The sequence below is a fragment of the Hirundo rustica genome, chromosome 1 (assembly GCF_015227805.2).
Source record: "Hirundo rustica isolate bHirRus1 chromosome 1, bHirRus1.pri.v3, whole genome shotgun sequence".
Taxonomy (NCBI): Eukaryota; Metazoa; Chordata; class Aves; order Passeriformes; family Hirundinidae; genus Hirundo; species Hirundo rustica.
Genome location: NC_053450.1, coordinates 22,457,536 through 22,471,397, shown reverse-complemented (window position 1 = coordinate 22,471,397; position 13,862 = coordinate 22,457,536). Strand labels below are relative to the sequence as shown.

At 38.0% G+C, this 13,862-nt stretch overlaps 1 protein-coding gene across 2 annotated transcripts in view; it reads left to right on the top strand.

Moving 5' to 3' along the window:
- MATN2 (matrilin 2) overlaps positions 1-13,862 on the top strand; it is a 69,635-nt gene that overhangs the window by 33,664 nt on the left and 22,109 nt on the right. For both annotated transcript variants that reach the window (XM_040060594.2, XM_040060601.1), the window contains exons 6-8: positions 5,386-5,508; positions 9,447-9,569; positions 13,427-13,549. In XM_040060594.2, the coding sequence (XP_039916528.1) occupies positions 5,386-5,508; positions 9,447-9,569; positions 13,427-13,549 (369 nt within the window). The remainder of the gene's footprint in view (positions 1-5,385; positions 5,509-9,446; positions 9,570-13,426; positions 13,550-13,862) is intronic.

The following is a 13,862-nucleotide window of genomic DNA, read 5'->3' as shown; positions in this document are numbered from 1 at the left end:
ATAAGGTGGAAGAGGGAAATTCAAACGCTCTCTGCTCTGCTCTCTGCTCTTGGTCTCTGGGCTCTCTGGCCTGAGGCTTGGACCAGCTGTGGACTTACTGCAGCCCGGCCTGAATAAACATCTCTTACCTGCTAAGCTGAGAGCCAGCATTTTCTTACTGCTGCTGCTGTCACGACACTATTGGGTCCAGCTGCTGCTGAGATGCCGAGCCAGCAGGTAAAGATTGCCTGCGTGCCCATCCGAACTGGGAACATCTTGTAGCTGTGCAGACCCGAGCTAGCCGGAGGCCGGCGTCCGCCCGGTGCGGAGACGGAAACAGCAACAGTAAATATCAGCTCCAAGAATTACAGCTCAAAAGAGAGAGCGTGGAAATACGGTACAATAATTTTTTAGCACAAAGCATACTTCCCTCTCTAATACTCTGTAAGTATCCCACTCTTATTCCCTGTTTATGGGTGGTAAATACTTATAGAGTGATCTCTTTTACAAGCCTGTCTACCTGTTCTTGCCAGCTTTTCATCCCATGCTACGTTGTGAGAAAATACTGTCTTCTGGTTTCCACTGCAAAAAGCCCTAGTGAGATCTGGATAAAAAAATTACATTATTAGTTAGGTATTCTCTTCAGGCAAGCACTTAGATACATGCTTAATTTCAAACACAGATTGAAGTCCCATGGAAATGAATCCAAGTGAATCCTTGGCCTCAAATCTGCCACAGGCTTCCACAGTGCTTTTCTCCAACACCCTACTCTTTCTTGTCATTTTAAGACAGCTCTAGCGTATCTTACTCTTATTACTTCAAAGAGCTATTGGCTTGCAGGATAACCCTGTTTGGAGATGCAAAATAGGTGACAATTTATGGAACTTTCTGCATGTAGGACACACAAACGAGGTTTTGAGGTTTTTAGGCCTGGGATAACATGAGGTTTTGAAGAATATTCATGCTACGCTTACTTTTCAGAAATGTTTCCTTCATTTGTAGCCTCTTGATTTCAATATAGGAGTATTTAAAGGTCTCAGCATAATTTGTCTCTAGAATAATTTGGCCACTCATATACCCTTTTAAGGACCTGCTTTTTGAACCCAAATTGTTTTGTAAATGCAGATAATACTGTTTATTTAGGCAAGTTTTTATTATTTCTCTATGTAATGTTCATCTAATATCTTAGCTGACCCTCTTGACTTTTACTTGTATTAGTATAAAGAATATACTTCTTTGCTGTTTATTTGACTATATCTTGAGACAGAAAGTCTGTGACTTCTGTTGGTAACTTCTTCCATCCCCAGTTCTTTCCTGCCATATATTCTAATCCAAAATATTCATGCTTAGTGTCATCAGCTGTTGTTACCATTTTCTATTAAGTTGAAGTTCCTTGACTGCCCAAGATATTCTTACCGGGAAGGTAGCTACCAGAGCATCATTCTGGTGAAATTCTTTGTATGTCATGTCTAATGTTATCTTTTATAATAAATACAAAGTTATTTTTGTTATTTAAAGCTTCAAAATATTTCTATGCTACTTATTAAATTTCTTGCATTGGTATTTGGGGGTTTTTTGCCTGTTAATAACTTAACTCTAAATTCTGGGGAGAGTGCTGTTTGGAGGTGTAATACATATTTGACTTTTTTTTTTCCTACCTCTTCACTGACTCTTTGGCTTGAAGAGATACGCATTTATTATAAGCTCTCTTGTTGACATTTAAAGATTTCATATTCGCTCTTCAGTTATTTTCAAAATGCAGCATGCGTGGGTTCACTATCTTGCATTTTATAGCAGTTTTCCTTCTCCACTTGATTTCTATTCATTTGTATGTTTTAGCAACAAAATATGAATACATGCTATTCATACCACTGCAATAATTAGCAGTGTTAATTGGAATTTTAAAGCACATTATTAACTTTTCTATTTTCTAGTTTTCTTTTGCAGTAGCATATTTGGCCACTTAACTTTTAAATTTCTTACTGATGTACAAGAATGGTTCAATATATATTAATTATATTTGACCTATGCAGAACTTAGTTTCTCTACATTTCCTGAACAGGAAAAGCTTGTCTGGGTATATGAACTTGGTACTAATTTGTCTGCAAATCCTAGTGTCAGCCTCCAGAATTTGACTTTTCAGGTTTGAACAATTTGAGCTTTTTGAGGAATATGCCAGTACTAAGAATGTACAGCTTCTGCAGATGTGATCACCAATGAATAATCATCCTTGCTGGAAAAATTTTAAGGGAGATTATGTGTAGTACTGAATCAGTAGCGATAACTCTCAGTTTTCATCACGCCTAAACTAGTTAACCCTTCCTTTCTGTGAAGTATTTGTTACCAAATGAGCAGGATCAGAAGAAAGATCTTGATGTACCCATATACTAGAGATCACTGAGAACAATAACAATTTTGCAAGGAGCAGTGACTTCATTAAGGTTAGTCACTCCTCCCCTTCCAGAGAATGAAAAGAGCATTTCAGCAGGAAATACACATTGTGATATTCTTGGAAAGAGTCAAAGGTTTCCATGTAAGATATCAAAGACTTCTAAAGTTTTAACTCCAGCAAAAGCAAATGAGAAAGTGCCGAAACTTCATTTCATGGGCATGTTTATTAAATTTTTCTGATGGGCTAACTTAAGGATCAGTGGTGATACTAATTGCTTTATTGACATGTGCCAGCCAGTTACCTGAATGGCAATAATTATATGGAATCTCACAGCCAGGACTCACAATGTATCCATTCAAGCTGACCACTGAACAACCAACCACTCTGTTTGCCATGGCTGGCAGGGCACTATCACTTTGCCTTTTTGAACTGTTTTCCACATGAACAAAGTCCTGTCATTTGAAGTTTGGTGGTAGTGAGCTACCCTTTCTCCATCATGCTGCCGGACACACAGTCTCTCCACCTTGGTGTTGCTGGCCATGCTGTCCTCTCTTTCCTGGCATTAACGCTAGACTGTCTCCATCTTGCTGCAGCTGCTGGGCTTGGATCCTCTTTTCCTGGCAGTGGTTTGGCTTCTGGCACCTCTCTGCAGTCCTGGCACTGCTGGATTTTTTTGGCTGCTTCTTAGGTTCTTATGAGTCTTCTATGAGTTTGCTCTGTTCTTCCCTCACATTCTTTTTCATCCTCCTTATGCCTTTACTTACTTTACACCTTTTTCTCTGACACTTCTCCTTAACTTCCTCCATCGTCCCAAGCCTGAATAACCTCTATAAACATCATAGGGCTAAAACAACCCCTTATGAGAAAGGTGACCCATGCAGTCCATGGTTCAGAGAGGGCAGTGTAAGCACCCAGAGTGCAGAACTGGGTTAGGAAGTAACCAGTGAAAGGTTAAAGTAAAAGTTAAATGGAAGTAAAAGATGGTTCTCATCACTTACTAACTAATATCAAGTGAGAAAAACTAGGTGGAATATGCTGAGATGACAACTGAATTAATAACTTGCTCACTAAAAACGACACTAATAAATTATTTTAAAAAAATCCTCTCAAAACAGACATGAGATAAAAATTCAAAATAGTGAAATCTCAAGTTTTCACATTCTCATGTATATCTCATGACTCAGCATAGAAATATGCTCTTCTCCCAGGGATAGGATATGTGGGAAGGGTTCAAAGCTGTGCCAGGGCAGGTTTAGACTGGACATCAGGAAGTATTTCTTTACCACGAGGATGGTCAAACACTGGAACAAGCTACCTACAGGAGGTGGATGCTCCAAGCCTGTCAGTGTGTGAGAGGCATTTGCACAAAGCCAACTCTGAACTGGTCAGGCAGTTGGGCTAAATGGTCATTGTATGTCTCTTCCAACTGAATATTCTGTTCTCACTGTTATAATCCTTAGCTGGGCAGTTGTAGGTATTGCAGTAGGCATTAATTTTGTTAAGGTTTAAATGCAGAGAAGGAGGTGACTTTACAGAGACATCCATATGGGCTGTTTCCCAGGCATGATGCTAAATAGCATATATTCTTTGGCCTACCTATTTCTTAATGTGTCTTTTAAACACTTGAAATTGTGCATGTGGTTAGAATTAATATAAGAGGAAAGCTAATTGTATGACACAATATATCCTTGAAATATGTATTCAATAAATAGGTCTTAATATGAATTGATTCAATCTGGAAACATGAAGGCTCCTGCCAGGAAAATGGCATCACATGGTAGCCAGTAAGTAGTTTAATTTGACTTGATTCAACAGAAATATTCTGAAGGGTTAAAAGAAACTCTTTCAAAGTAACTGAATAGATGATCTGCTTTCCTGACTAGATGAACTTGACTAAATATAGTAGCGCACCTGAGCAGGCATGATTTACATAGGTGGGTTATTGAAGAAAGAATTGATTTAATTAAAACAAATTACTGCCTCTTAAAGAAATTTGTGGGGTTCAGCAGTATAAAGTAGTGAAAAAATTTACTCAGTTGGCACAGAGCAACCTGTTTTGGTATGAAGCTAAGCACATTACTGTCCTCTGCAGAAAGAATTAGGTATACTTTCCTAATGCAGGCCTGGCAGCTCTTCGCGTTCAGAGCACCAGCTTTGTGACTTATCTTTCATTTCTTCTAAGGCTTTGGTTGTGAAGATGAAGCTTAATCTTCAAAGAAATTTTAAAAATCCGTTAATTTCTTTAGCAACTTTGAATGGGCTTGAGAGAGTAAACTCTGAAGTATTACTTCATTACCCTTTGGCAATCTAACCTTTAAATATGGATTCGTGTAATAAATGACCAGACTTATGAAATAAGTGACTGGGCTGCCTGTGATATTTTATTTTTTTCCTTGCAAAAGGCATTATATAATAAAAATATCCATGGTGAATATCAGCCTGAAGCTCTCAGGCTTTGCAGTTGTAGCTGCTTTGTACAGAACAAATCTGGAGCACATTAGAGGGAATGAATGTACTGTGACAGTCTTCAGTGTAGAAGATAATGCCAAAATTCTCCTATATACTCAGGCTGCAGGAACAGCTCTTGAGAATTAATACAGCTGGGAGGGAACTACGGAAAAGTAGAGCAATTCCAGAACTGGGACTTTAGAGACAGAAGACAGAACTAAATCAAACAAACTTTGCTATGCCCTGGCCTACAGTGTGAACATCTGGACAGAGTTACTCACTGAGGCATGGTTTCCAGATCTGAGAAAACATGTTGAGAAGGCTCCTGACAATCTGAGAGCTGATTAATGTTCAAAGTTGAGAAATGATTCAGGACTCATTTAAAATCTTATTTACCAACTGGTGTTGAAAGTGCACTACATTTTGCAGACAGGATTTTCAGGACAGAAATTACATCAGCTTTCCCCTTTTTTATAGCTACTGCGTGTCACTAGAACCATAATATCTATGCATATAAGTTCTGATTTTTTTTCCTAATTGCACATGATGGTCTTGTTCTTTTTCAGTTGTAGACTACTGTGCTTTGGATAACCATGGTTGCCAACATGAATGTGTTAACACTGAGGACTCCTATTACTGTAGATGCCACCCAGGGTTCATTTTAAATCCAGACAAGAGAACTTGTGGAAGTAAGTTGTGATAAAGTTTAATTATGAACAGTTTGTACTTCTGTCTTCCAGCTGTCAGCCGTAATACCCCCACTGGTCCTGCGAATGCTGACTAATGCATCAGGTATAGAAAATGTTGGAGTGCCCTGGAAGCCAAAGGTCTTGACAGCAAAGCAAGTTGCTTTGAGGGGAGGCCCTAAGAATGAAGTTCCCTCCTATGAACAGGAAGCTTTTAACATGAAACCCAGCTCCTTTTCAACAGCAAAAAGCTAAAGCATTGCCTTGGATTTTTCTTTGATTATTCTTTTTTTTTCAGTTAGAATATAATCTCCCTAGCTGGGTAAACAAACAAGTCTGTGCAAGACAATTTATAATCAGTTTGCTTTGTAAGTTGATCTAAAATAATGAGTAGTTTCCCGATCAGAAGAAACATTGCAGTCTGTTTTTCTGTGGATTTCTCTCCAGAGTGAGTTTTCTGATAGTGTGACAAAGCTCTGGCAGTGTCAGTATCTTTTACCAGGCTTCCATGTTACCACCAGCTTATAATAACTTCATGGCTTTGTTTGTTTGTTGTTTCTCAAATTTGATGCCAGGCTCAGAAGATCAAAAATTACTGGAGTTAGGAATGGACATGAAGTGGAGGGGATCTGACAGACCAGAAAATATTCATGCCAAGGCCTCCCATAATTGTGAAAACAAGCTAAAACCTCCACAGTGTTTAATGTCATAGCTCTCTTTCAGGAAATGTCAAGGGGAAACCTTAATGTACCTTCCGAGTTACCTTTCTTCATAAATGTGGGCTTTGATAAAGAAATATTATTATTGTGCCTGTAAGCAGGCAAGCTCCATTAGTTTTAGATGATTGCTGCTGCCAGTGGTGAATTTAGCCCATATCATTGAATAATACGTTCAAACATTATTTCTGAAAAATGCATCCATATAGTACTGCATTTCTGTGTTTCCCCAGACTGAGGGGCATTTCAGTCCTTCTGGTGAGAGACTTGGTTAGCCTATAGACTGTATCTATATTGTGTATTATGCTTGATATCTATTCCACTTAATTAACATTTAGGAAGAAAACGTAATCCAGGCTCTACATGTGTTCTTACCATCAAGGGAAAGAGACATACACCTCTCAAAGGTGATTGCTCCCAGTTCTGGCAGAAATTTATGGAAGTGCCTGTATTTTCCTTGAATATACAGGGGGTCTGGATGACTTGCCAGACTGGACACATAATTTTTAGATGGTCAGAGTTAGGAGAGATGAAATTTCTGCTTCCCGAGGGCCAGAGTATTTGTAGTGATTAATATAATTTTTAGATTGTATTAACATTCCCATTTGTCGAATATCTGTCAGCTAAGGGCTAGCTAATTATACTTCCTCATATACTTCCACATCCTTATATATTTGAAATCGTATTTTAGAGTGCTTTCCACTGCCCAAGCACATGTTTTTGTTAATTTCTTTGATTTAAGAATGTGGATTTTAAGCAGAGTTTTCTCCTCCAGTTTGAACCAAAGAAAGTCCTTAAAACTGCATAAACATTTCATATGCCTTGACTGATTTTTAGTTTATGGCCTAACTGTATGCATTATTTTAACATGTTTAAATTGATGATTCACAGAATGTTGACATCTGAGGGAATAGCTGGGAAAGTAGTATTTCAGGCTCGACCTGTCTCTCTCCTCTATCTATTGCTTGAGGCAGTATATTGTGCACAAATAAGCACAAATAAGACTTACTAAGCCACTGTTCCTTATACTTGATATCCTCTGAGCCTTGCTGATAAATTAAAGTATGAATGAAGGAAGAAGCTGTGTAGATCTTAATGCTACAAAAGTCAAGATAGCATGGGAGCCCTTCAGAGAAAGTGTCCCCTAGTTTCCATATGGTATGAATCACACTGTGTTTGAATCTGCATAAACAATGTGAACAAACAAACTACGGATCACTGGATTTAAAATGTTTGTGGCTTTAAAACTTCTAACATAAATTTCTGCATATTTGGCTTATGTGCTGGGTCTCAGGGATGATGGCCAACTAGTCAAGACTCACACCCATGCCAGACCATTTCTCTGCATCAGCAAGCAGGCTTGAGGCGCCCACTCCTGAGATCTTGTGATTGTCTCAGAATCCTGACTTCCCTTTCAAAAATAGAAAGTAAGCCTTTATGCTCATGGCTACAAAGAAATGCTTGGAAATATAAGTGTTGTCAGCGTGGTCATGCATAAATAACAAATGTTTTCTCTGGGAACTATACCTAAGTTCTCAGAATGAAACACAAGGAGCAGTGCTCATGAAGGCAACCTTGCCAACACCATCAGAGTACTCTATGGCTGGAGGAGCACAACAAATTTGGTTTATCAGTGAGGCAGGTGAAGGACATTCGAGCTGCTATTCTGGAGACTCCTGCCACTCTTGCTGCTCCCCTCAAGAGGACAAGATGGCAACTTCTGCTTGTACTGGGTGCTGCTGAGTCTCACCTGTTGTTCTTTACAAAAGGCCTGTTTGAGTTCTGCTTTCACATAATTTGTAGCTGGGCAAAGCTCTGTTAACATCCTTAATCTGGGCTGTGTTAATGAAGCCCTGTGAAGTGTATTTTTAGCGTCCCAAACAGAATATCCTCAAGGTTTCAACAAAGATAATACATCTTTTTCAATCCTTGTGGTCATCTTCAGAATCAGTTATCCAGGAAAAGTCTCTCCTGCACACTTGAGCAAGCATTTGAGCACCACAGGACTGAGTAGCTCCAGAAGGCATACAGCTGTATTCATCTGGTGCACACATGTGGCTTCATGGGTTCTGTCTCTTCAGTTCCCTCTTGAACAAAATATATTTTCTAGTTTTGATTTTAATAAACAGATATCTCCATGTTACCTATGCTGTCAAAAAAAGGTTTGGTGAAGGAAATGTCAGTTAATGTGATCAATGTCAATTAACATACAGAGTGGTGTTCATAAGTTATAACATAGTCCGTCCAAATTTTCTTAGAAAGTCACATTCCACTTCATTTATTCTGAAAATATAGGTGGTTTATTATCACAAAGGGCTTTCATCATATATAAAGACTCAATTCCATTAACCTGCCACAAATCCAAAGAAAACTGTCCATGCCTCTGAAACCAAATCACCTCTGGGAATAATAATTAATTAACTTCTGGGAATAATAAACCCCCCCAAGTTTTCAGGTTGTATAATGAAGTGTTCAAAAGTGCCTGGATATTTTTTGAAGTGTGCTTTATGTAATTTGTGACTTGTTTATTTTTAGCAGTGCTGAGAGGTTCAATAATATAAATTAACTATACTGACACAAAACCAAGTGATGGGCAGACACTGCTTCTAAGGGAATATCAGGTTCATTGACTTCATCAGTAAGGGTAAAATCTATATGAGAAATATCTTAGTGCTCAGTGTACAATTGTTTTCCTTTCTAAGGTACTTTATCCACAAGTGGTAGCTGTTTGTAGACCGCTCATCTTCTCTTCCATGGGCATTTCAAATGGAAGAATTGTGAGACAGGCACTCAGAGCTGTTAAAAACGTCCACACTCCAGATGACCTGTTTGTCCTGCTGAGATCTAATGAACAGTATTCAAAAGTGTGTTTGTGTGTTTATTACACTTCATGTCTAACATGCTCTGAGTGAATAGAGGCAATTTTGATGAGGCGATGCATAAGGCTTAGCTGCAAAATGTTAAGAAATATTTAAGATTCTAACTTCTCTACTGCATGAACTATTTCTGTTCTCTAATAATTCTTTGTCAGGTGTACATCAGTATAGCAGATATTTGGAAAAAAAATTATTTTCATGGTTTGAAACAATATAGTAGAACACCAAAATGATGTCTAAGGAAATAAAAAGGTGAAAGAAAACAAAATAACTCATTTTTACCTGGGTTTTTTTTTTTTTTTTTTCCTGAGAAATATTACTCACTGACACAAGCGTTTTTGTATTTTAGAACCAGACTATTGTTCTCTTCAGGACCATGGTTGTGAACAGGAATGTGTTAATACAGATGATTCCTATTTTTGTCGGTGCCAAGAAGGGTTTAGACTTAATCCAGATAAGAAAACATGCAAAAGTGAGTAATCCTTTGGACATTGAATAAAGTTTATTTCTTGAACCTGCAGTGAATTGTTTCCCTTCTGAAAGGGTGGAAGTTTTCTCTGTAATTAAGGTTGAAACAAATGTTTCTTTATAAACTTGAATTTTGACTGAATGAATCATGCTGGGGAAATATACATTTTGCCATTTTGTAGATCACTTTGTGTATTAGACATTTTTGAAGACTTTTATGAAAAGGAGGATTAATGTAGAAACCAAAATTACTTAAAATAAGTTAATTACTTATTTGAAGCTTTATGGCCTTGACTTGTAAAGACACAGGCAGCTTTGAAATAAAAAAAAAATAACCTTGTTTTATCTAGTTGGTTTAGCCAAGGACAGATATTTATATACAAGACATTTCCATCAGCTTGGAAATATAATGAACAGACAACACAGCTATCAAAATCAACTTAGACACGGAACTTCACAGTTTCCTAAAGAAATTGTCAAAACAGCATGAACAATGTCAGTGTTATAAACTAGCCACATATGCAATTTACTTTAGAAAGACTTAGTGTTACAGTTCTTCTTGAGTGGAGACCTGGATTCACAGCAGATTTTTACTGTAATGTGTTAAAGTTTAGAGAGAATATTTTCAGCAAAATGAAATAGCTGATCTCATTACTCAGTTGTTGGGGGGAGAAAATCATACTACTGATATTTTATGAATAATAAACTTGTTTGGAGCAATCTAATTCTATTTCTAGACACTCATAAAATGTATCTGGTTTTGAAACTATTTTTGTTCAGTCTTAAAGATACGTTCTCACAAAGCATTTTTGTCTGCACAGTGCTGCTTTTGCAATAATCCGTGCTATTTTGCTTTTTATTATCTATATGGTATTTTAATACATTCAGATTTTGTAGATTCAATAGCCTTGGTTAGCAAAAGAACATCATCGTATAAAATATTTATTGCCAAGGATGTTATTGCAAATTAAAGGCAAATTGTAATTCCCATTTGGGGTATTTTCCTTATGGGGCTTTGGATTTGGCTGCAAATCTGGTGATGTTTCCAGGATTAGGCTCCTATTCCAAATCCTGTTGTAACAAGGGTCATGTTAGCTAAGCTTGTAAAATAAAGCAGAATGTTTGCATATATGCCCTTTTCAGAAATCAGGGACCATAGATGAGTGGTGACAAGCACCAGGCATTCCTCCTTCACCACGTGTGACTTCTGATGACTTCAGGAGATCTGTGAGGGTCGAAATGAAGCCTTACATAGCTGAGTTTTTGCAGTCTGCTTTCAGATCCTCATCTCACTGTCAGCTTTAGTAGGTATCCCAAGCACAGAATCCAGTATTGTGTAAGAAAAGGGAGTTTTTCTAAGCTGTTTTACTTCAAAAACCCTTATGGCTGGCTTCAATTTTTTTCTCCACAGAAGTAAACTCTGTGCTGTAGGTCAGAAGTGAATGTGTTAACGTGGAAGAGTCATTTGTGTGCAAATGTCATCCCAGATACACCCAACAACACGGTGGTGATACATACGTGCAGCAAGGGGTGTCTCATGAACTGCAGTGACTAGCTTGCTGCAAGGGAGAGGTGTGAACAGAGTGAGAAAACACCCCTGGGTCCCTTTGGAGATATTTCTGAGTCATGCAAACCTATGTTACTGCAAAGTCCACCACAAGCCAGGCCTAGTGAAGTAATGCTATAGTGAGATCCCTGATCCAGTAGAGAACTAAAGCACTGTTTTCTCCAATCCAAGTAACTGGGGAAATGTGTTCAGCCATTTCACTCCAAGGCACTGTCTAACAAGAAGGCAGTGCTTGCTGCCTAGCATCCACACCATTGCTACGGGCTGTGTAACCTGCACACCTGATACTGCTGCATGCTGATACGTGGGGATATGAAGGGACCCATCTCTTCTGTATGTTACACCTTCAGTGATCCTGCAATGAAGTGTCCTTTTTAAGAAGAATGTTGTTAAACGAAGGATTGGTGTTGCCCCAGAGAAACCCAAGAGTGCTGCCCACTTGGCATCACCCAGTTTTAGAAGGTGGTTTTATTGCAGAGAACCATTTTGCATACCACCTAAAATATTGGCAGCATTTTTCCCCGATGTACTTAACGACATATTTTTCCAGAGGAATACTCAGTCACTGACATTTTAAAAAAAATTTGGTAGGACAGGGAATAATCATTTTTAAATAAACTGTGATAAAGCCGTATTTAAGGTAACCAGGGTGAGCGGCAACTTTTTGACAATTATAGTTTTAGACTATCTCAAGTTGAATTTCTAAAAATTAATATATCCTAAGACATTCCTTGTTTGTAGAAACAGTGAGCCTTCCCCAGTCCTCTCCCCTGTTTGCATTTTTTTTGCACATGTAATAAACCACTTATGATTACAAAATTTACAGTTATAATGATTTCCAAAGCCTGGTAATTAGCACCTTTGTGATTACTGCACTCTTTGAAAGAGTGTGTTAAAAATTCTGCATGAGAGCCCCAAATATTTAAACATTAAAAATTCACGTTGGTGTGGGTGTTTGTATTGAAAAGATGGAGCCAAACAGATGTAGTTTTTCACAGAGAATATGGGTATTTTCTTTTTTTTGTTTCCACATTTTTTTGTGTGCTCTGAGAAGTTACACAAGCCTCTTCATGATGATGTGAACTCTTGGAAAAAGGAGGAGGTTCCAGCTGGAACTTGCTTTAGCTAGTAAAAACTGACACCTCAGCTTCATTTGTTCAAGCCTACGTTGTCTCCCTGTGTACAATGGTAAATCTGGACCGATTACTGCAAACTCGTTGCTTAGTTAAATAAACCAATAAACAGAAATATTTAGAATAAGTGATTTAACATTAAGTACAGATTTTTTTAATGTAAACAAATTGCTGCAGACGTGTCTGTTAACATCTGTAAGTGATTTGCAAAGGAGACATGAAAGACGATGTTTGTGTCTGAGGGAACTCCACTACTTTTGATAAGGTTAAGCTAAAGTGATTTGGGCCTATATAACTGAAACTAGCCATTAACAAACCAGCAGTAAAACACTATGAGAAAGTTCAAAGCTTTTTTCCCTAAAATGTCCTTTTTCTGTACTCTCAGAGTCAGCATAGTACATGTGCAAGTGCATGTATCTCACCCTACAGCTTTGCTGTCCACTGTGAGGAAATGTATTTTTTAAACCCAGTTCACACCTCTCTCCCATCCCCCACCTTTTGTCTTTCACACTAGTTGCATACAAGTTTTAAAAGACATATTCCATTTAATCTTACTCGGAACAGGAATAGGAAAATCAAAGAAATGGAACATGATAAGACACTTTCAGACTCGTAATTTCTATCTGTACCTCATGAGGCTTTAACTACTTGAACCTGTTGGCAGGTTAAAGTTTTAAATTGGTGATTTCTTGTCCTGTTGAAAAAAGAATTTAATCTTTATTAAACAATCTGAAAACCATAATTTATATTTCAAAAATTACTAATACTCATATTTGCTGTGAAAATTTAATGGTGAACAGAAGAGAGAGTCCTGCTTTTTAAAGAAGGAAAGCATGATTATGTGGGTGAGACCAGACTGGGCTTCAGGTTTCTCCCTTCTCCCCACTCTGTGTTAGTTCAATCACACTGTGATTTTTGGCACAGGAAATCTGCACTTCACCAAATTTGCTATGTGCCAAATGGGGTTGTTGAGTTAATTTCACTTAGGCCTTGTTAATTAACTCTGTTTACTCAAGTAGGTGGGGATACTTGTGTAAGTAAGAGGCTGTACTGATCTTTCTCCCTTGCTCTGCAAAGGCATTGTGCACTAACTTCAGTGTTATAGTTTATGTATCTAAGACACCAATATGATTTCTTCAATCATTAATCACAAACCAATAGGAGTGGACCACTGTGTTGAAAGCAATCATGGCTGCGAGCAACTGTGCCTAAATACAGGTGACTCCTATGTCTGTCAGTGCTCTGAAGGATTTATCATCAATGAGGACCTAAAAACCTGCACACGTGAGTCTTGCAAGAGCATCCCTGTTTTCACTCCCTTGGGAAGGGTTTCTATTTTCATACAAGGAAAAGGACTCACTTTCAGTTTATTCTTACAGTCTGCGTTTCAGTAGTGCTTTAATAATTATTTGAAAGCAGAAACAGAAAAACTATTTAGGAGAGAATACTTGTCAAGGTAACTGTTAGTCCTTGCATATTCAGAAAAGTTTTGGGAGACTTACCCATCCCCAGGTGTTGAGGACAGTTTTTCAGTCACATGACAAATGTGTCTGACAGGTTATCTCAACTGTTTGTTCCCCAGGACAAAGTGCCTTTC